The sequence below is a fragment of the Mytilus edulis genome, chromosome 14 (genome assembly GCF_963676685.1).
Source record: "Mytilus edulis chromosome 14, xbMytEdul2.2, whole genome shotgun sequence".
Lineage (NCBI taxonomy): Eukaryota > Metazoa > Mollusca > Bivalvia > Mytilida > Mytilidae > Mytilus > Mytilus edulis.
In genome coordinates this window covers 23,641,023-23,665,312 of record NC_092357.1, presented here as the reverse complement: position 1 = coordinate 23,665,312, position 24,290 = coordinate 23,641,023, and the positions used below count along the sequence as shown (strand labels likewise).

General features: G+C 34.8%; 2 protein-coding genes and 1 long non-coding RNA gene across 3 annotated transcripts; 2 read left to right on the top strand and 1 right to left on the bottom strand.

Annotated features, from left to right (window-relative positions):
- The first annotated feature begins 5,024 nt into the window (after nt 1-5,024).
- Nucleotides 5,025-5,438, top strand: LOC139504056 (uncharacterized). Its single transcript, XM_071294114.1, has one exon. It carries the CDS (start codon nt 5,025-5,027, stop codon nt 5,436-5,438), a length of 414 nt encoding a protein of 137 aa, XP_071150215.1.
- A 3,638-nt stretch (nt 5,439-9,076) lies between these two features.
- LOC139503497 (uncharacterized) lies at nt 9,077-9,877 on the bottom strand. The gene is made up of 2 exons (XR_011659114.1): nt 9,339-9,877; nt 9,077-9,125 (listed from the first exon to the last, which is right to left on the bottom strand). It is a non-coding gene; the product is annotated as an uncharacterized lncRNA (long non-coding RNA).
- Nucleotides 9,878-17,063: 7,186 nt separating this feature from the next.
- LOC139502635 (uncharacterized) lies at nt 17,064-22,702 on the top strand. The gene is made up of 3 exons (XM_071292163.1): nt 17,064-17,224; nt 21,015-21,111; nt 22,019-22,702. Exons 1-3 carry the CDS (start codon nt 17,115-17,117, stop codon nt 22,124-22,126), a joined length of 315 nt encoding a protein of 104 aa, XP_071148264.1. The 5' UTR covers nt 17,064-17,114; the 3' UTR covers nt 22,127-22,702.
- Nucleotides 22,703-24,290: the final 1,588 nt, after the last annotated feature.

Below are 24,290 nucleotides of genomic sequence, written 5' to 3'. Positions count from 1 at the left end.
AGAAAGCAGTGGTGAGTTTAACATAGAAAGCAGTGGTGAGTTTAACACAGAAAGCAATGGTGAGTTGAACGTAGAAATCAGTGGTGCTATGTATGTGTGGTTGAATTCCTTATAATCATGGATCATTGATTATAATGGCGACATTTAACTTCGCCAATATTTAGTTCAATTTACTTGTAAAACGTGTTTAGTCTAACTGCGTTACTTGAAATAATGTCATGAATATAAGTAAATTGTGCCAGTAGTATAACAAGTGGAAGGTGCCTTAAATACAAAACAGTGATGTAGAGTAAGGAAATAAGTTTCTAGTGTATTGATAGAGATAATTAAAGAGGTTTAACCAGAACTGTCTACTAGAAAAGAACATGTATTTAGTGTTTTCCATTAAAAGTAACTTTGAAACTTGAAGGACGGTGATAAGGTTTTGTAAATAGTCTCATCATAGATACCCATGATTGAAAATTCATCTTTTCGTCAGTCGCGCGTTTCGTCTGCAAATCATCGGTGACGCTCGAATTAAAAAAGTTAAAAAGGCAAAACAAAGTACGAAGTTGAGGAGCACTGGGGACCAAAAAGTTCATTAATATTGGCCAAATACATCTAAGAGAATATATATTTGTATTGATTTTATTTTTAGTTCATTTATATGTTTTGGAATTTAGTTTGACATTCATTTTCACTGATCTAGTACATATTTTTGTTTGAGGGCCAGCTGAAGCCCGCTTGTGCGATTTTCTTGCTGTGTTGAATACCCATTGGTGTCCTTGGGCTGTTTTCTTCAGCTAAGGTATTCTATTTCGTCGGCAGAAAACCTTATTTGTAAGTTATTGTAAACATTTATAAGCATGACTATACCAATGATGAATTCATGTCAACCCAAAAGTGCTGACAACTGGGCTGGTGATACCCTCGGGGAATAAAAACGCCAATACATAGTAAATGACGTGATAGTTATCTCTATGTAACAGAGGTACAAACAAACAGTAGTAATTTAAAGATCATTTCTAAATGCACTATTAAAAACAGGAAGTCAACAACTAATTCCATGATTTGTAACTTACATTACTGCTTTCAATTGTCCGCTTGCAGACTTAGAAATGAGAAAAAAATAACAAAATACCGAACTTCGAGGAAAAACCAAAACGGAATGTTCCTTAAATAAAACATCCCTCTTGTATGACAGTCTCAAAAAATTCTATCATATGAGAACGATGTGTATACAAAACAAACATACACAATACTATTAGGCAAACATGTCAAAAATGTTAAAAATATGGGTACAGCAGTCAATATTTTGTTATAATCTTAATCACTACACATTAGCAAAAATGAAAGACAAGAATACAAAAATTTATTATAGCACAAACTATTCTAAATGAACTAAGTTTCCAAATCACTCGGGGAATATTTAGCTTTTACTGTGTTTTTTTGGCTATAATAGTTAACACTTTTGTTCATATAGATCCCCGTGTATTTAAACGTCTCTAGGGTTTTGTGTTAATGACTTTTAAATGTCCTGATGAATGTTAATCAAGAAAACACATCAAACGCAAAGCATTTGAAGCTTTATTCATGCAATTGGTGTGTTCCTAACCGCAGGAGCAAGTTATAGAAAGAAGATGAAGTATGGACTTACCATTTATGCTTTGAAGGACTGTTTCTTGTACCTTCTTGTACAGTTCTAGAAGAGGATATTTCTGAACAGGTTATAGTTAACAATTTATAGGTCTGTATACTAAGATATGATTGGATATATACAAAATACTTGGTTTATTTTTTTAGCACCCAAAAGTCAAAACACTTCGAGTTTGAGTGTCGTGTTTTAAAATGATTAATGTAATTTTAAATTACGTCTAGTTAGAAGACTTATTTAGTCTTATATCCTTTTAATTGCTTAAATTAGTTTTAATGTGAACAGCATGTGATCAGTATTAACATATTGTTTTATCAAAAAAATAAGTAGGTGCTGAATTCTATTCGAGGCGTAGGAATATTCAATGTTTTTAAAAAAATATTTGTCCTTTAAAATGTTTACGAACTACGTTCATGACTTTGCCATTTAACAAAACAATAACAAATGTTTATTATCTTTTAAAATACATTTTTCTATAATTAACGTTACTTACACAGTGCTCATCAGTGTCACTGAACTAAAGCTATCAACATGAAATTTAAATGAAGTGGAGCATTAAAATTGTAAATTCATTCGTTTTAACGGACATTGCATTAATTAGAATGCAATTGATTTCTGCTGGGTGTTCTCATCAGACAACAGTTAACACAACATCACATTGAACTTGTACAATAAGAACACCATAAATAGTGACATCAGTTCAAATACTATGGACGGAGGCTTATCAAATATAAATAGTAAATTTTAAGTATGGGAATCACATATTGATATGATAATAGGAACTCAAGGATACACATTTTAAGTGGTTTTTGATTTGATGTTTAATAAAGTTTTTTTTGGTTATTCGATTATTTATGATGTGGTAGAGTTATCTTCAAATGAATAGTATAAATTTTAAATTTGTCAAACAGAAAAACTTAAATTGTGATCAAAAGTTTGCAAAGCTAATATTTTTAACATTAGTTAGATACATGTTTAACAGAAACACCCCCTGTTTTGCAGATAATTGGCATCTAGCGGTTTTTTTCTGGCCACGAAGATATAGCATAAAGTCTTGTAAAATTGTCTCTAATATTTGAGTTGGCTAAACTATTGATAGGGCTAACAAAAAAATCAAAAAAGAGAACAGAACTCAGAAATGTTCCGTATTGATATGGTCATATCTACAAATTACTAGTACCTGTTTACAAAACTTTTAACTGTTCGAAATACTAAATATTCTTTCCGTTGTAGAAAAAGATAACCCTTACAGTACGAGGTAAACATTTTAAACATGGATTTTTAATACTCTTCAACGTTGAACTGTATGTGGTTTGCTAATGTGTTTATTCAATATTCACTATTGAGTTTTGAAGACGAAACTTTTGTCTGACGTACAAAGTTATAAGCCTGGTGTCTTTGATAGTTTTTTGAATATTTGAAAATTCAATTATCGAACTTGACTAGTTGATAACAATTCATGTGTACATTTTTTGAAAAACAAATGTTTGGATGGACTAAGAACATGTCGTTAACAACCGCTATTTCTGTGATTCACCCAAACTAGAGTCGACTTTAATAAAGTTGATTATAAATTAATAGCAACATGTCTCATAGTGATAATTTATGTAATGATGTCCATTAATTTTCATACATTAGACATATGTATTTTTCAGGTGTTGAAAGGCAGAACTTTAAAGTATAGTCTTCTATGATTAAATATTTGGTCCACTAAATACTTTCAAGTGCTTTTTTAACCGGCATGTTCATAAACTAAAAAATAAGCTGCAGATAGATAACAAAGAGACGATCGAAAATCATCAATAAAATGAAAAACAAAAAAACGAAAGACTGAGCATTACGCATCCAGCTAAAAATTGAGGTATTCAAATATGTGCAGATTTTGCTTATGTGTCATTTATCATGTCATTCCTAGAAAATCTGTTGATAAACTATATCATTTTAACATACATCCCGCAATAGCGGATAGACTAATGTCTCTCTTCTAACCTTAAGATATCATCATATCCGTACACCATAGTCTCTGTCGATTTTTACATTCATAAACTGAATCGAAATCTCCAGAGGAAGAATGAACGAGATAATAAGCCAAGACAAGTGCTTGTTGACACACCTTGTTACCCATACGTTGGAATGTCCTGCGAGTCAGGCTTTAAAGTCTAGTATTTGTAATTACATGGAGGATAATAAACCCTTTATGTCTGATGTGTTTGTTTCTATTGTTGATAATACTACTCTTCAGCCTATTTAAAAGATTTTACGGGACACTGGACTTCTCAATCTTTATTTTTAGAAGGTATATTGCCTTTTTCCGAGGAGACTTCTGTTGGTGACCCGGTTTGTTACAAGGTGTAGAGTTAGGTTGTATAGATGTTCCCCTCCATCGTATTTATCTGAAGTCACTTTTGATAACTAGACTAGTTGTTGTGGGTGTTCTTCCTTATCTCCCTGTTGAGGGTGTTTCAGTATTGCTATGAAATGATGTAGCTAGGAACAAAGTGATTGCAATAGTTACCAGTGAACCGGAAGATGATGCTGAAATGTATCCAGCTTGTGTTGTTACTAGGGCGATGGATAGAAATCAACAACATGAGGATTTGCGAGAAGTCTAGTTTGATTACATGAACCTTTTTGACACTTTCCTAGCCGACATTGACGGTCCTGGTAGCTCGTAAAAGGCCCTGGTAAAACCATCCTAGTGTTAACAAGAATGCAATTATGCCATGGCCAGACGTAAACAGCCGTTCATTAGACATGTTAGACCGAAGGAATATTTTCGAAGAACAAAATAAAGATCCTGAGGTTCTTCAGCTCCACAACACGGCTCAACCAGAGGAGGAAGCAGACAAAGTGGGCGAATGCTATTACCATCAAGACGGCATTTTCATGAGGAAGTGGAGGCCCCTAGTTCTACCCAAGAGGAGTAATGGAGAGTGGTTTACCAAGGGGTGATGGCTAAAGTTTATAGGCAAGAAATTATAGGTAATGCCCATGACAGTCCTTGGCTGCACACTTAGGTATAAGGAAACTTGCCCTAAGATCTTGCAGCCTTTCTACTGGCCAAGACTTAGAAATGATGTCGCAGAATACTGCAAATCATGCTATATATGCCAGGTTATTGATTAACCTAACCAATTTACCACCAGCTCCACTTCTACCTATTCCAGCCTTTGACAAATATTTCAGTAGAGTACTAATTGACTGCGTTAGACCTTTGCCAAAGACTAAGACTGGACAAAATGCGTATTTATTGACGATCATGTGTACATCCACTCGCTTTCCTAAGGCTATTCCGCTAAGGAATATCAAGACATCTACTATTGTCAAAGCTATCATCAACTTTTTTACGTTAGTGGGAAAGTCTATACAGTCTGACTAGGGTTCAAACTTCATGTCAGGTTTATTTCACCAAGTCGTGTACCAGATAGGGATTTCTCAGTATAGATCAAGTGCTTACCATCAAGAATTTCAAGGTGCCTTAGAACGTTTTCATCAAACATTGAAGAACATGATTAGAAATGTTTGTCTTCAATTTGACAGAGACTGGGATGATGGAGTTCACTTTCTACTTTTTGCGGTCCGAGAGGCTGTTCAAGAATCCCTTGGTTTTAGTCCTTTTGGGTTGGTACTTGGCCATACTCTAAGGGGACCGTTAAAATTGATTAAGGAAGAGTGGCTTGCTGAACACACTGACTTGAATCTTTTAGACTATGAATCTAATATTAAAGAAAAATGGTATACTGCTTTACAAATTGCTCAGAAAAACTTTTTAAAATGTACAGAACAAGATGAAAATATGGTATGATAAAGATGCCAAGGACAGAGTTTTTGAGCCTGGTGAAAAGGTACTTGTATTTTTGCCAGTCCCTGGAATCCTTTACAGGCTAAATATTGTGGTACTTATACAATAGAGAGAAGAATCACTGGGTTGAATTATATTGTAAAAACTGCAGGTCGGCGCAAACAAAATAGAGTGTGTCATATTAATATGTTAAAACCATATGTTGTAGTCCTGTCGTGTACTGTTGTCATTTTAATGTTATATTTAAGATTGCCATAAAAGCGGGAGGTTTAGCATGCCACAAAACCAGGTTCAACTCACCATTTTTTTTTTCTTTTCTTAAAATGTCCTGTACCAAGTCAGGAAAATTGTTATATTATAGTTCGTTTCTGTGTTTGTTACATTTTAATATTGTGTTTCTGTTGTGTCGTAGTTCTCCTCTTATATTCGATGCGTTTCTCTCAGTTTTAGTTTGTAACCCGGATTTGTTTTTTTCTCAATCGATTTATGAATTTCGAACAGCGGTATATTACTGTTGCCTTTGTTGAGCGTACTAATGAATGTGAGAGTAAGCCATTTGCCACTTTAGCCATGGTTAAATTGGAGAAAAATCATGACAAACCAGATGTAATTGAACCACCTTTTAGTTCTTAAACTATGGAAGAGACAGTAAGATTGAAAAATTCAGAAATGTTTTCAAATTTAGATTTAAAACTTGCACATCTGCCTTTTGGTCGTAGAGACAAAATAAAAGCTTTGGTATTTTCTTTTAAAAATCTTTTTCCAGATGTGCTGTTTGTCATGATATTGATGTAGGCGATGCTTCTCCAATTAAGCAACATCCTTACCGGCTCAATCCAATAAAAATTGAATTTATGAGACAAGAAATTAAATATATGCTTGACAATGATATTATTGAGCCGAGTAACAGAGAATGGAGCTCCTTGTCTTCTTGTGCCCAAATCAGATAAAACCTTTTGTTTCGTGACTGATTTTAGAAAAGTAAATTCAGTTTCAAAATCTGATTCCTATCCGATTCCAAGGACAGACGATTGTATTGACAAAGTTGGTCAAGCAAAATTTGTGAGCAAATTTGATTTGTTGAACGGTTTCTAGCAAGTTCCATTGACACAGAGAGCTCGTGAAATATCAGCTTTTGTCACACCAGATGGCTTATTTCAATATAATGTAATGCCGTTTGGCATGAAAAATGCTCCAGCTACATTTCAAAAAATGATCAATAATGTAATAAAAGATTTAGACTTTTGTTATGCTTACTGTATGTAGTGATAGCTGGGAACAGTATTTAAAACATTTATATGATACTTTTGATAGATTGTCACAATCAAATTTGATTGTTAATCTTGGTAAAAGTGAATTTTGTTAGGCCACTGTTGATTATTTAAGGCATACATGGTTGGTCAAGGTCAAGTAAAACCTTTTATGGCTAAAGTGGATGTCATTACCAATTTCCTCCTCTTACAAATAGAAAGCAACTTTTGAGATATTTAGATATGATTGCATTTTACAGGAAATTCTGTTCAAATTTTGCTACTGTTGTTCAACCATTGACTCATCCGTTACGGAAAGATTCTAAATTTATCTGGAGTGAAAATTGTCAAAACGCTTTTGAAAATAACAAATCACTTTTAATTAATAGTCCAACAACAGTTTGTACTTGCCGTTGATGCAAACGATGTATGAATTGGAGCTGTTTTATGTCAAGAGACAGATGATAATGTTGAGAAACCTATATCATATTTTTCTAAGAAATAAGATAAACATCAGAAAAATTATTCAATTATTGAAAAAGAGTGTTCTGCAATGCTGCACTTCAACATTTTGATGTATATTTAATTCCCACTGTGCATCCTATTCTTGTTCATACTGATCATAATCCTCTCACCTTCATACATAAAATGAGAAACAAGAACCAGAGGTTGACTAGGTGGAATTTATTTTTACAGGGATATGATGTTATTGTAGAACATATTAAAGGTAAAGATAATTCATAGTAGATGCTTTATCCAGAACTTATCAAAACACTTTGTATATACTATGTATTTTTGTACATATTACTCTGGCATCTCTAGATGGGTGTGTCCTTAACTGTTTTCTATAATAAGGGCCCCGCCGAATGGGGTGTCGCCATAAAGTGATCAGTCTGAACAAATTGTGTCCTGTATATCGAGAGAACCTAAATGATTTCAAAGTTTATACTTGACATGTATATTTAATACCATCAGAGGGTGTGTCATAATGTATGTACAACTTCCTAGAGAAAGTTTAAGATAAAAAAAAAACTTCAGTTTCAGTTGACAATTTCGTGTTATACGGTAAAAATACAAATTGTTTACCCCAGGTTATTCACAGCAGGGCCCACAAAGATGGCTCCCATCTAAATGATGTCTAGTTTCTCTGTTCATCTTTATTTTTTTTTGCCAACTTTTCTCTTTTTAGCTCATCTTACCTAATGGGCCAAGTAAGCTTTTCTCGTCACTTGGGGGGCAATTGCCTGACATCATCCATTTTCTTTTACAAAAATCCTCTCAGAAAACTACTGGGCCACATTTAACCAAACTTGGCCACAATCATCATTGGTATCTAACTTTTAAAATGTTTTCAATGACTCACCCTGCAAATCACCATGGCTGGCTTGGCTTATAAAATGCAAGTTTTTTCAACTATGGTAAAAACCTTACTCAAAAGAGAAAATCTGCCAGCGGCAAAAAACTTTCAGAATGTTGAGATTTTCCATTTACCTAAAAATCTGTCTAACTACAACTTATGAGTTGTTGCTCTATGATGAAAATTTTAACCATTTTTTTTTTTTTTTTTTTACTTATATCTTAAATTCAATAGAAAGATAGAAATTTAAAGCAAAATGATCAGGAAGACAAGATCTACAAATAAGTCTTCATGGCAGAAATCGTCTGATGATTCATTATTGGAGTTATTTTCCACTGACATTTTGTACCATTTTGTTGTATTTTGTCTATTATTTTAAAAGTTATAAAATAAATATGAAAAAAAAGACAAGATCTATGTATGTGTCAAATTTTGTCAAAATTGATTAACTCTAAGACTACATAAGAGTTATTAAGGCTTGCCTGCGTACATCTTCAACAACGAACACTCCTACTAAACATTGTGGACTAGGATTAAATTCATGATAAAAATCTCTTTTTGTTGATCATTTTTTTCTGTTCACAAATTTTCTCATATATATCTTGCATAGTTTTTGACAGAAAATTAAAAAAAAAAACAGGAATCTTTTAGTCAGTAGCTTGACAGTAATTTGTTTTGACTACCACTCTCCTTCTCTTTCTCTCTTTCTGATCTTTCTCTCTCTCTATTTATTAAGAGCATGAGTCTACAGTTTATAAGAGCATATGTCTGCTCTCTTCCCCCTCACATCCTCATCTTTGTGTTAATTAGGAGCAGGTTTGACAGTGCAAAAGAGCATGTTTCCATGTTCTTTCTCACTACTCTGATCTTTCTCTCATTCTATTTATTGGAGCAGATTTTACAGGGCATTAGAGTTCTCTTTCCCTCTTATCTGGATCAATCTCTATCTATTGGAGGCAGAATCTACAGCACATTAGATGTAATGGCCTGACCATTAAGTATAACCGACGATTGGGCTCAAGCAGAAAAGACTATCAGGTGCTGATACTTTAATCAAGAGTCAATCTAACAAATGGTAAAAAGCTGAAAAACAAATAAAATACAATTTTACAATGTGTTCAATTAATGTTATTAAAACGAAATGTCAAAGGTAATAGATAGCACAGTCCGTTGAATCCGAGAAAATGTTGTACTTTCAAGAGCAGTTATAAATTTCCAGTGCTTCACGGAGAGAATGTTCAAATATGTATATAGTAATTTGAAGGCTTCAAAAACAATGTTGTAAAGTTAACTCACTCTGTGGTTAGCCACGAATTGTGTCCTAGATGACGTTTGTCCTTTGAAAAGTTCTCCAGAACTGGTATGACCTTGCAATGTTCGGTTTGAGATCCGTGTGAGCAGGGGAAAGGTAGCGATGATACGATGTTTTAATGTTCTTATAAGGTTACAGATGAATAATCCTCCTAGACTGGAACACATAAATAGATTGAGAATATAATCAAACGAACTATATAAATTACAGAACGGTGTAACAGAATACTCCCCGTCTGATGTCTATCTGATATCACTTTTCCATAAATTTTTCGAATATGTATATAAGATTTACACAAATGAATTAATCCCAATATAAATTGAATATATACAGGTGAAATTTCCACTATTGGTCGTGTGAGAAATATCACGTCTCAACTTACGACATTTCACTATAAAGTTTCCAGAATAGATTAATTCCACGGAAAACTGGGTTCGGCACAGTTTCTTGTCCTATGAAGAAGGATCTCTCCAATGAGATCGCTGTGATTTGTAGAATGTTCCATAGCTGTTGTTGAGATAGTAAGAACTGTTTTCTCCAACGTTGTGAGACGGCGACGACGGTTAAAGGTGGTCCTCCGATGGGTATGACGAGAGTTAATATTTGATCTTCTTCCGGTTTGGCGAAAAGCTCCATCTTCTTTAGTATCAGGCGAAATTAAGCGTTTCGTCTTAATGTTCAATCCTGCTGATCTTGCAGTTTTATCTGTGAAGTGGGGTCCTCTATGTTTGATTTTGTTGTAGTAATGTCCAAGAATAGGTGTTACTTTGTGATGATGTCCAGATAAGACTACTGGTTCCTTTTCACTTATATTCAAGTCAGATTTGGCAATAGGTCCTTCTTTCGGAATAGGTTTGTGAATGCTATTGATTTCCTCTCCATGAACTGTAGGTTCTGTTGATTTCGGATTGAAACTTTCTTTATCTATAGATTTTTCTATAGAAGTTACAGATTTTGCTTTTAGTGACGCGAGTGATGTCCCTTTAGATGAATTTGTGCGTTTACCAGGCTTGGTACTAGGTCCTGTACATTCAAGGGATTGTATTGAATCCGATTTAGCGACCTTGGCATTCGAATGAAAGTTTTTGTTGTTAGACTGAACAACAATTGGATTATTGTCCTTAACGGCTATTTCCGGTCTTGAGGCAAGACGTTGTTTTGATTCCGTGATTGAAACGTAAGTTATCTTTGTGTTGACTTCAATAGGAACAGTTTGCTTGTCAATGTATGTATTTCCAATTATGACCCAACCAAGTCTCAACTTTTGGGCAAATGGAGTTCGGGATGGTCCTAGGCGTTGTTCAAGGACGTGGTGTGCCTCTATAAGGTCCCTTCCAATTAGGAGTAGAATTTGACAACGTTCCTCTAGTGGTGTAATACTTCCTCTGAGTTCTGTCAGATGAGGATGATGCATTGCAACTTCAGGAGTAGGAATTTCGTCTCGATTATTGGGAATATTATTACATTCAATTAATGTAGGCAGATCAAATTGTACGTCACTATGTACAGATTTTATGACGAAATCTTTTCCTCTTTTCCCGGAAGTAGCTACTCTGCCGGAGCATGTCGTAAGAGAGTAGTTTTCAGGTTTCTCCCGAACGTTGAACAGACTGAAGAATTCAGGCGAGGCAAGAGACCGGTTGCTTTGGTCGTCAATAATGGCGTACATCCTGATAATTTTGTCTGTCTTGTCCTTGTGGTACACGTCCACAGGTAATATCTTGGCATAAGATTTCTCGCTCTTATGATCTTTGTAGATCTCTGTGCAGATCGAACTTACAGAGGTTAACTTTGTTTCAGCTGACTCTGTCTGCTCCCCGCCGTAGGCTTGTCTGGGTGAGCTAAACTGGGAAGTTTCAGATTGATGTGGTCTAGTGATGTGAAGAGCTGTGTTATGTCGTTCACTTCCACACTCGTTACAACTGATACTTGCGTTGCAGTCCCGACTTCTGTGTGTGGTTGACTCACAACACTTGTAGCACACATTGTTTTGTCTTAACAGTTCCTTGCGTGCCTCGATTGGTTTAGCTCGGAATGCTCGGCATTCATTCAAGGTATGCTTTGTCATGTGTAGGATACACAGATTTTGCTGTTGACTGCTGTCTTCAGTTTGCTGTTCAACAGCCGTCTTATGGACGTTGACTTTAGAGTACGTCTGAGGTGTGAACCTTGGCGTAGCGCCTTTTGTATTAGGCGTGACTTTTGACCCAAAGATGAACCCAGGATCGTTCTTTATTTTGCTGATTTCCCTGATGAAGGCAGAGAATTCTGTGAAGGGTGGAAATGCAACTTCATATTTGGACTTGTATCTTGATGCCCTTGTTATCCACTTTTCTTGGAGTCCGTATGGCAGTTTTTCCACAATAGGATTTACCCCCTTCGAAGAGTCGAAGTAAGCTAGCAAACATCCCAGCTTGGGATTTTCTTTGTGATATTCTATTTCTGAGATGATGTCTGACAAATCGTAAAGGAGTGAGTTGTCTTTATTTGTTAGTGTTGGAAAGTTGTCAAGTTTGTTGACGAGAGACGTCTGTAACATTATTGGAGCACCATATCGATCGTCCAGTCTTTCCCATAGTCTGTGTAGGCCTCTTGTTGGGTTGTTGGCATTTGATGCCCTTATACTCATGGCATGTTTACTAGACTCTGGTCCAAGCCATTTAATAAGTAGGTCTATCTGTTCCGAGTCTGAAACTTGTAGTTCGTCTATGACGTTTTTAAAGCTGGCTTTCCATGTGTGAAATGATTCTGCCTGGTCGTTAAAGCTTGTTAGCCGGGAGAACAGCAAGTCCTTGCGAAGGAGAAATCTGGTAATCTCTAACGTAGGATTGTTTTGCTGCAGGTGTGCAGAAGGGGTCTCTTCTATAAGTCCTTGTCTTAGGTGTGAGACAGGGATCTCTTCTATAATGCCTTGATTTTGGTGTAAGACAGGGATCTTTTCTGAAACGCCCTGTTCTCCTATGCCAGTTATTGTTCCCAGATCTGGGATTAAGGTAACTTCCGGGGACTTAATATCGGAAGGCAAGACAGCAGATGTCTGTGGCGGCAAGTTCAGTGCCACAGATGGCACGAACGCTGGTGCTTCGTGACTCAGCTCGAACTTAACAGGAATTTGTTTTTTCTTTTGATGTCCTGTTACTTCCTTTACAACAGTTAATACAGGAAGTTTATTGACGAAATCTTGCACACGCTGGAGCGGGTCTTCCTTTTCATCAGGAAGATCGCTAAATGCTTGGCTGCCGTCGTATTCCAGGACACGAGCCTCGGCTTCTGCGGCTGCAGCCTCTCTTTGTGCTTCTAGAATGTTCATAGCAGCTTTAATTTCGGCTTTTTCCCGTGTCGCACGCGCAGCCTCCCGTTTCATCAAAGTTTTCCTGCGTATGGCCTCACGTTTCATTTCAGCTCTCTGGTGTGCAGCCTCAGCATTTCTACGTATAGCCTCTTGCTCCGCCTCGGCTTTTCTGCGTGTGGCCTCTTGCTCCGCCTCGGCTTTTCTGATTGTGGCTTCTTGATCTGCTCTGATGGCTTCTTGTTCTGCTCTGATGGCTTCTTGTTCCGCCTCGGCCTTCATTTCATTTTGCTTGAAAAGAGTCTGTTCTTCTATCATTGCCTCCTGCTTTAGGAGCAAGGCCTGTTTTTCGGCAAAGGCTATTTGAGTTCTGGCAGCCTCTGCTTTGGCACGCTTCTTCCGTGCAAGACTTGAAATGTCAGAGACGTTGGAACTCCCACTGTGAGAGGATTTCTTGCCTCTAGATGTCTTTGTTTTTGTAGATTTAGCCTTTGTAAGGGCAAGGCGATGCTCATGTAAGGTTTCCATGACTAGTTCCACTCTGGACAGACGAAAATCCAATGAGAGATTACACGCGTCTATGTCTTTTTGACTCTCCAATGTCCTGGTCCTTTTCAGAAAGTCCAGATATTCGTCTACGAGTCTACGATAATTCGTACAGGCTTTTATGAGTTTATCCTGTACTGTTAGCAGTTGCTGGAGTTCTTTTGGAGGTTTGGTGATCTCCAATAACTGTGGTTCTATATCTAACCAAAGGGTCTCTATTTCCTGACAGAACTTGTCACGTTTTTCTGTGAAAACTCCTTTACCTTTTTCTGTGAGGTCACGCACTCGCCTAGTCTCGACATTTTCATCTGAAAGTGTTGTATTAGACGGATTTTGTAGTAGTTCTAGATCTGGGACATTTCCCTCTGGGGGCTGTATCTCTTCTTGCTGTTCCGCGTGACTGGGATCCATGATGTAAATCGACTAACTGTAGGCAGTGTTTGTTCAACGTTGTCGGTTTGCTGCCTAGGACGCAGTAGCTGTGTTGCGTAGTGTCAATGTAACAGCTACGAACGATGCTCCGTTGTATTTCCTGTTCAGGAGATGTGTAGACAAGTTGTTGTCAATTTACTGTACGTCAAGGGATGACGCGTACATGCAGGGCTCAACAGGTAGGTTGTTATGTAGCTGTATAACTAACATGGAGTGGCGTTATCTGTGAGACACAACAGGCAAGTTGTAGACTTTTTACTGTAATGGCCTGACCATTAAGTATAACCGACGATTGGGCTCAAGCAGAAAAGACTATCAGGTGCTGATACTTTAATCAAGAGTCAATCTAACAAATGGTAAAAAGCTGAAAAACAAATAAAATACAATTTTACAATGTGTTCAATTAATGTTATTAAAACGAAATGTCAAAGGTAATAGATAGCACAGTCCGTTGAATCCGAGAAAATGTTGTACTTTCAAGAGCAGTTATAAATTTCCAGTGCTTCACGGAGAGAATGTTCAAATATGTATATAGTAATTTGAAGGCTTCAAAAACAATGTTGTAAAGTTAACTCACTCTGTGGTTAGCCACGAATTGTGTCCTAGATGACGTTTGTCCTTTGAAAAGTTCTCCAGAACTGGTATGACCTTGCAATGTTCGGTTTGAGATCCGTGTGAGCAGGGGAAAGGTAGCGATGATACGATGTTTTAATGTTCTTATAAGGTTAAAGATGAATAATCCTCCTAGACTGGAACACATAAATAGATTGAGAATATAATCAAACGAACTATATAAATTACAGAACGGTGTAACAGAATATTAGACTATGTTTCTAATCTCTCTTTCCTTTCTGATCTTTCTCTCTATCTTTTTATTGGTAGAAGATTTAACACTACATATTAGAGCTGGATCCTTCTCTCTTATGATTCATTTCAGCGCTGAGTCTACATTGTATTGCCCCATATTTCTACTCTCTCTTCTTCTCCCTTCCTGATCTTTATCTATTATAGAAAGCAGAGTTTACAGCACATAAGATCATGTCTCTCTTTCTCTCTTGTAGATCTTTCTCTGTATCTCTTTACTTGGAGCCTAGTCCCAAGAGCATAAGATCATGAGCATTTGTATATATATTCTCACTCTCTCTCTCTCTTTATCTGTATTGAGCCACTTGATATTAATCAAACAACAATCAATCTGTATTAGGTAGTTGCAGAAGAGCATATTAGTCCATCCCATAGTGAACCTCATTCTTCTTCCCCTTAGAAATGATGTTTTGTTTGTATTTTGCTCACTTTGATGTTGTGTTGAATTAGCTTCAAACAAAAACTTTGCATTTACTATGACAAGATATACAATGTTGTGATTCTATTATAAGTAACAGTTGTTTAGGTATGATTTTGAGTACGAACTGCATCCTTTTGATTGCAGTCTATAGCTAATTCTGTATACCTGTTCTGTTTGTAAATTTCGGGCTAGCCTATTTTCAAGTAATACATGAGTTGGACAATTCTTATCTTCACTCTGGTTTCGACTAAGATGATAATTTTTATGTTGGCGGTTAATGTTCAATGACAGATATCAGAAAAAGGAAGATTAATATTTTTTGGGGATCAAGCACTAATAAACGAATTTTAGTATAAAACGGCAGGTTAGATCTTAACATCATATGAAGAACCGACAAATAAAAGCATGGTTTTAAATGAAAGGCAAACGTGAGTCCTACACTCCTTTTGAATTTAAAAAAAAAATCAATTTTAGCATTAAATCGTCACAGTAACCATAAAAAAAACATTTCGACTCGATAAACTCGCTAATATTTTCATCGCCCCTTTAAAATTATGGAACCATCCATGAAAGAACAAAGTATGAACCGTAAAATTATCCTTTCCCATAATAGAACTATTATATATAAAGTAAAATCACAAAAATACTGATTGAACTCCGAGGAAAATTCAAAACGGAAAGTCCCTAAGCAAATGGCAAAATCAAATGATAAAACATATCAAACGAATGGACAACAACTGTCATATTCCTGACTCGCATTGGTACAGGCATTTTCAAATGTAGAAAATGGTGGATTGAACCTGGTTTTATAGCGCTAAACCTCACATTTGTACGACAATTGCATCGAATTCCATTATACTGACATGGATGCGTGAACAAAAAAAAACAGACACAATAGGTAACAATGTCACAAATAGGGGTTCAACAGCAACACCAAAAACAAAGGGTGATTTCAGGTGCTCCGTGAGGGTTAGCTGATTCTGCGCTCAAATCAACCGGTAAAACAAATCAAGTTCTAACTACAGTGAAATTAAACTAAGCACCTGGTTGTCGTTTGTTTATGTGTAACATATTTGTTTTTCGTTCATTTTTTATATAAATAAGGCCGTTAGTTTTCTCGTTTGACTGATTGTTTTACTTTGACATTTTGGGGTCTTTTATAGCTAACTATTCGGTATGGTTTTGCTCATTGCTGAAGGCCGTACGGTGACCTATAGTTGTTAATTTCTGTGTCATTTTGGTCTCTTGTGGAGAGTTGTCTCATTGGCAATCATACCATATCTTCTTTTTTTTTATCAACTATTTAAAATAAAGGATGAACATCTGTCTACTAAGACCCTCTACAGTCCACGTCAATATGTTAAAACATAAAAGTACATAATGCTAATCAGTAAATTACAAAATGAAATTAATCAGCTGATTAAAATCTGTATTCAACTGAGCATGTAGGATATACATGATATATTAGTATCAATTTTAAGTAGGCTACTATGAATATATATATATAATTAATAAATAAACAAAAGAGCCGGGCCCTCATTGGGGTAGCCACGTAATATGATAATCCTATATTTTGTGCCTATATAATCACATAATCATTAATCATTTTTTTTCAACAAGATAATCTCAAATCATGTAATATTTAATCTTCTGGGTAGTATTATAATCACATTTATCAAATTGAAAACCCCTTGAGGAGGCTTATAAATGCGAAACTTCAATTATTGAAGACTTTATTCACCGGGTATTATACCAATGTTATTTCAACTGATCGGGCGGAGCTTCTGTTTTAATTTGAATAAGGATAGTCTATTTGAAGATGTGTGTGATAAGAATGATTGCCGTTATAATTATTACTGATGTCTAATCACCTTTCACTATCATCAAAGTAATTTACAAAACAATGACTGGACTTCATTGATGAGTTTATCCTAAAACACCTATCGATAGATGGACTGGTTTATTGTGAGCGAATCGGTTAAACTCCGCCCAGTCAAGTGAAATAAATCGAGTAATATCACACTTTAATAAGAATGTAAACAAACCGTTATCCGAATAAATCTTGTTAAATCGACTGCATCCGAAAATAAAAAATAAAAATATATGCAAATTAAGTGCTCCAAGTGCAGGAGGACAATACCAAAACAATAAAATCTGCTGTATTTTTATCGTTTCACTCCCTTCACCAATGGTGCTCTTTTGAAAACGATGACCGAAAAAAATGAAAAAGACCTATTCGATAGAGTTAAATCTAAAAAATGGGAAATGGCAAAATTACCTGCAGGAAGCAGCTTAGGGTGTTTATTTTCTTGGATAGGGTAAATAACTAAGATCATTTGTTTTATCTTTGGTAAGTTCCCAAAAATAGAACCATAATTTACGCATTACCGATTACAAAACGACTTCCATCGTGACAATCATGTCCTTTTTCGCATATATTTACATTACGGAGTACTTTTAAGGAAATAGTGTATCAAAATGAAAGTCACTTCATGTCTGCTTTATTATGAAGTGAAACTTGAATGAATTCCCGTTGTCCTACATGTAGCACTCCCTACGTATGTATGTATGTTCCGTATCTCCCTCCTTTAGTAGGAGCACCACCATGGGTTATGGTGTAAAATGGAAGACATTTAACACACTGTATCGGTACAGATTTAATGTGAGCATTTGCCTATCCAGTCTCCCAGCCTGGCCGTGACGGGTCTTACAACCAGAAAGTTAACCTTCCCCAAAACAATAAGTACAATGTAATAAAGCATACGAACACACCCACTCACCTGAATCGCTCATCCTCAAAAATATAAAAAATGCATAATATAAAAAAACATTATATACAAAATAAGGGATAAGGTCACCCCGGATGCCGCACAAATGCCTAGACAACGAACGGGAAACCGGAGAGGACATACTTGGAATCCAAACCGATACCGCTAAATGCCCAGCTGTATTCCTGGTAGAGGAAAGCCGAAAATCCTATGATAAAGGATCTCGGAAAGAAACTACCGATCCATTAGGGGAACAGCTAAAACCCTCAGACATCAAATAGATTGGTCTGGTAGTTGGAAACTACTAATGGATCCCATCTGACTACATGTCTCAAACAAACCTGAAAATATCTGCAGAAACCTTTCTCAACAAAAAAATATAATCCAAATCATAAAATATACGATGTAAGGATAATAATATTTATCCATGAAATCAATTTGACAAAACAATTTCAATGATGTTGATGGATTGTCTCTGCAACAATTTTCACGTCGGCTCTCATTGGCATGCTCCAATACTAGTCAATTTTTTTGTTGGGTGGGAATTGATTGTCATATAAATGGAAGCAAGTTAACTCGTACCACTGGAAACTTGTACCATGTTAACTCGTACCATGTTAACTCGTACCAAAAAAGTTAACTCGTACCATTGAACGGAAAGTAGTACCACTGGGAAGTTGTACCATTAAAAATGTATTGAAAAATACGATGTTTTATGGTGTTTTTAATTTGAAAACTTAATTAAAAAAAAAAGTTGAATTACTGGAATTTTATACTAGATTTCAATGAAAACTTAGAAAAAATATGTTATTCTGCCATTCACAATACCTTTATTCACAATACAGATGGACAGTCAAACTCATAACTCATAAATAGAAATAAACTTGAAATATTATGCTGCCAACACTACCATTACGTCTACTGGCTATTCACAATACCATAAGAACCATAATTAACAAAAATTTACCGGATGGACAGTCACACTAATAAAAAGAAATACACGCCATGGCTATTAAATAAAAAGCCAAGCAGGCAAATAATAGCACACAAGACCGTGACAACATAGCAATCGAAAGACTAAGCTGAGGAAAATTTTAAGGACTGTTTCATACATCATTCATTTTCCTCTGAAGATGTCACTACTCTTTACCATAAAGCTATGCTGAATATTATCATTATTATATATATAGTAAATTTCGTACTTTAACTGTTGGTCATCAACAATTTACAACCTTTAAAACACAATAAATTAATTCTTTCAATGAATAAAATTCCTTTGAGAAACAAAAGAAAAAAAACCCAAACCCATTCAATGTAACTAATTTGGAATGATTAAAAATTAAATCCAATACATGTAGTTATCAGTAAAAGTTTAAAAAAGAGTGTATTCAAGGGAGACAACAAAGCAAATCTGCCACGGTATTGTCTGTCCAATACACAAGGAACATTTGCTACAATTTGGTCTTTGTACTTTCAAATTATATACATTTTACAGACTAAAGAGGTATTAAGTGAAATAATAGTATATATTCATCATTAAACACCAATCAAATGCATTTAAATAAGTTGGTACGAGTTTGCATTGGTACAAATTTTTTTTTAGTGGTACGAGTTGACATTGGTACGAGTTTACAATGGTACGGGTTAACTATAATTTGTATAAATATAAGTTAGTGACACATCTCCATTAATCCTGATAGGGAGTGTACATTGATGCCTCAGTGACAGCAGAGACATATATATACATATATGTCTCTGGTGACAGTCACAGCTTTCTTCAGATAATGGAGGCATTCACCAGTACAAAAAGTAACATACATGTGTACATACATTTATACAGTGTTATATACTGCAGCTGTGCTATTTGAGCAGTCAAATTGCATTGTCAGAAAGGAAATCAAACAAGAAATTAGCACATTTATAACCCTACTGAGTTCTAAAGGGAATGAAAGATACTGGCTCAGTTTGTCATGTTTGTCAAGAACATGATAACACGCTCCTTGGTTATTTATCTGCACTATCACCATGGGGTTGATTAACAGATTATTTATTTTGCCACATCCAAGTACATGTATTAACATTTGAGGTCAATTTCCTATCACTATAATTGGTCAATTTTATTAGCGAATCTTTAAATTTGAAAGATTCATCCAATTTAATAAATTTTGATAACTTATTGACTTGTAGGAGTCGATATTTGCAACTTTTTTTATTCTGGTCAATTATTTCTTGCTTAACAATATTTGACTTATTAAAGTTGTATTTTGTCTTGCATTAAAGGGAGACAAATCCTAAAACTTACAAATTTAGACCTATATATGAGTCAAAAGCAGATTCAGACTTATTTATGTCTGAGCTCTGACTGAATGTGACAATGGCTCCAACCCGTTCCTTCGGTACAAAGCTATAGATGGAATGGCAGACCAGTTAACTCGAATCTCGGACCTCTATGTTACAAGACTATAGACTTCCATATCCCAATTAAGTTATGGCTGATTAACTAAACAACTAAAGGGAAGTAATCTTGATACATAAACTAAACTGCTGAAGAATTCAAGATACTTAGTTTATAAAGGTTCATCATAATCCTTTTATCAAATATGACTTTATGAACAAAACAAAAATTACTGAGTGCAGACAAAAAAATGCACTGGTATACTTTGAAGGCATGTCACAGTACCTAGATTATTACATTTTCACATGTTTTTCACGCATTTTAAATTCATAAGATTTTAAACAGATAACCGTTACAGATTTCCAGATTCCCCTTTTTAACATTTCTAAATGTTGCTTTTTATGTTTTAGAAAATGTAAAAACTAAGTTATACATTTTCTGAAACAAAAAATTGCATTTGATTTTTTAGATTTCTTTCTTTTCTGACCCACAGCAGGTGCTCGGAATCTCTTTTTACATTTTTGGAAATGTTTATTGCCTTTGACACATAAATTTTTTAAATGCATTCTTTGGACTCGGCTAAAAGATGATAATAAGCTAGAAAATGCCTGACTGTAGTCACCTTTTAGTAAATAATGTCCCCCCAAAAGCCCTTTATTCTATGTACTAGTAGTTTTATAAATATAAAATATATATCATGAATTGATACATGTAAATCACAGGCACTTGTCTCAGAATAAAAATTCTTATATACCTTAATATTAATGTATAGGAAATTTTTTTCTGAGACAAGTGCCTGTGATGTATATGGTGGTACATTTTCCACACCATGGCTAAATTTTGTAAATGAAGTTAATGTGACATGTCAATTTCAGGATAGTGTTTTAAATACATGCAATATTAAATTAAATAAGATACTAACTGACAATATTTTTTTTCTTTCAGCACTAAAGGAGATTATGAAAGCGCCCAAAGAAAATCATTAACAACAAAAGGTTGGAGGAGATACACAAGTACATTTACAAATGAAGGGAAACTGATGGTGAGTGGTGTTTTTTTCTCATGAATGTGCAAACTATTACTAGATTTATTTCACTTGACTGGGCGGGGTTCGCTTAGTTAAGACCAGTCCATTTATAGACAGGTGTTTAAGGATAAACTCATCAATGAAGTATCCAGTTATTCGTCCCATATCATACACTCAGTTCTTTTGTATATGCATTTGGTGACGCTGATAGGTGATTATTATTAGAATTCAATAATAATTATAATGACAATCATCCTTATTACAAACATCTTCAAATAGGCTGTCCTTATGCAAATTAAAACATAAGCTCCGCCTGATCAGTTGAAATAACATTGGTAATACCACTTAAAGAAAAGTAAATCTTTTCTATTTGAAAACAATGCCATGGATCCCGAAATGCAGGTCTATTTTTTGTGGAAACCAATTTCATATTTAAAAGGAGTTACACCCTTTAGTAACCTTGAAATAATGAAGGTACCCTTTGCCAATTGATACATGACTTGTATCTGTAAAGAGTTTAACACTGTGCATGTTATGATTCATAAATACAAAAAACGAATGTATAATCATGATAAAATCAAGGTCACATTTATTAAATATTAGTTTTGATTTCGGTATTTACTGATTTAGATTAAAGTTTAGTTACCTCGAGTAAAGTGCTAAATTTATATATTTGCTTTCTAGCTACCTTTACAGATTTCGCGAAAAAGTGGTGGTCCTATGGATTTTACCACCAAAATTTTACATAGGACTGGCACAATTTTAGTATTTTCAATAGAAATAATAGTGAGGACCAGCATATTTTCTTCAAGGACCACCAGGGAAAAAAAAATTTCGCGAACTCTGCCTTTAGGATTGTAAAACTATGCAGATACACTTAAAATTTGTATTATAATGAAATAACTTTTTATTCTTATTTTAGTTAGCCCGTCTTTCTGTGGTGATGTGGGGTGGAATTGCTGCATATGTTGCCTACAGGTTCCTGAGACCAGAGAGGAAATTAAAACTTGAAAAAGAACCAGTTGGATAAAATCTAAATTCTGTATTATAGAGTTTTAAATATTCACCATTGATAGTCAGACAGGAGAAATACTGAATCATTTAGTTTGTGTGAATGTTCTTTTTACAAGTTTTCCTTTTCAATCCTATTCCTGCAAAATCAAACCAGAGTTTATTCCCTTAAAAGAATAAAAGTATGACCATACCACTTGGCAATGCATTGAGAAAGGGATCCTAGATATAAAAAGATGTGGTATCATGAGTGCCAATGATATGACTTTTTTTCTTTTTTTCTTTTTTCACTCTGAATTTGATACAATTTTTCAGTGTGTAGAGTAAGACATAATGTGTGTTACTTGGAATTCAGATACACTATTTTTTAATTTTGAATAGTCCACACTTAGTGTGTGCTGTGATATAAGCTTTTAATTAATTGTGTCATGTATCTATCATCCATGTAACATTTTGAGATTGTACCCCTTCATGACTGTATATTTATTGACATATATAATTGGTTATAATAGTGATGGTGTGTATCTGTTTTTGAAAAAAGCTGTACATTTATTATGACTTGTTATTTTTAAATAGAATTTCATATACAAAATAAGGTTATTGTTTTAATTATATTGCCATGGCCTTGAGATAAATAGACAGTTCACCTACCTTATGGCTTTTCCATTAAAGTAGATGAGAACACGGTAGGAAAGTACTTTCAAATTCTCCCAACAAACAACCATATATATATATTTTTTTTTTATTGCAGCCAATTTCATTGAGTGTGTAGGCAAATGTAATATCGTTGGTTAGGTTGCTTGTTAGCTGAACCGTGAAGTCATTATATGGTCAGGTATACTGCCCTCCTTTCGAAGTAGCATAGTCCAACAGACAGATCAATTGTTTTTTCTGTCAGACTAGTCTATTCTTAAAGTAGAGTAGTTTACCTAACCTAATCATGACTTCACGGTTCAGCTAAAAAGCAAGCTTACCAAATATATTACCTTTGGCTACACACTCAATGGAATTTGCTGTAAATTTGCACACAACAAAGGCATACTATCTTTAATGACCCAAAACTCATGTCTCGGATTCCCTTCTTCCCTCCCACATTCATGTTAATGGCATATTCATCAGCACTCAGACACCCCTGTATCTTCTTTCATGGTTTCAAATTTTACAAACAAGAAAAAAAATCATTATTACAAACTTATTATCTTACAAATTTTTGTGACAAGAAACCCAGGCTCCTGACTTTGGACAGGCACATGAAGAATGCGATAACCAACTGATAAAAAAATTATGCCGTCTTATACCATTTTAAAACTGTTGCTGTACTTCAAAGAAGTGTTCATACAGCAAAAACAGAACAAGAAGACATGATACTGTGTATTCATGATTTACAATTAATTACGAGTAATGATGTATAATAATGATGCATTTTTTGTAAAGAGCTATTTTCAAAACATGGTTAAATCTAGATTATCTCCCCTAATCACAAATGCAATTCATATATTATATATATGTAGATATCTGACTAAAGCGGGTGGTTAGCTAGGCTCTATAAATTTAGATTTAATCCACGATTTTCTTAGTTTAGTATTTTTGTTATTGTACTTGTTTTAACCCCCGCCGTAGCAGAGATTAAGTTTTACCCTTGTCCAAAATTCTGTAAGTACGTCCCAAAATTGGTTTCCATGCTCAAACTTGAGTTTGCCTCAACCAAATGTCATGAAACCTATACACAATGCTAAATACCACAAAACACAGATCAAGCTTAAATTTGCTGGCATCACTTTCACCATTCTATGGTTATGCCCTTTTAAAAATTGAAAAATTGCATTTTTTTTTATTTCCGTTCTCTTACTTTTAGTTTGTCTCAACCAAATCTTATGAGACTTATACGCAATGCTTATTATCTAAATTTAATAACACAGACTAAGTTTAAAATTAGGTGGCATCACTTTTACTGTTTTAGAGTTATGCCCCTTTACAAATAGAAATATTGCTGCATTTTTCTTTTCTGTTTTCTAACTTTAGTTTGCCTCATCCTTATGTTATGAAACTTATACACACTGCTTATTACCACAAAACACAAATCATATCTGAATTTTGGTGGATTCACTTTTACTGTTCTATAGTTGTCTTTGACAAATGGAAAAAATGCTAGATTTTTCGTTTCCATTCTCGAATTTCAGTTT

Bases quoted from the DNA above. Each gene is read 5' to 3' on its own strand.
- LOC139504056 (XM_071294114.1), top strand. From the start codon at position 5,025: ATGTCAGGTTTATTTCACCAAGTCGTGTACCAGATAGGGATTTCTCAG.
- LOC139502635 (XM_071292163.1), top strand. From the start codon at position 17,115: ATGACCGAAAAAAATGAAAAAGACCTATTCGATAGAGTTAAATCTAAA. The intron at 17,225-21,014 runs GTAAATAACTAA...TTTTTCTTTCAG, and splicing joins TGTTTATTTTCTTGGATAGG to CACTAAAGGAGATTATGAAA. The intron at 21,112-22,018 runs GTGAGTGGTGTT...TTCTTATTTTAG, and splicing joins CAAATGAAGGGAAACTGATG to TTAGCCCGTCTTTCTGTGGT.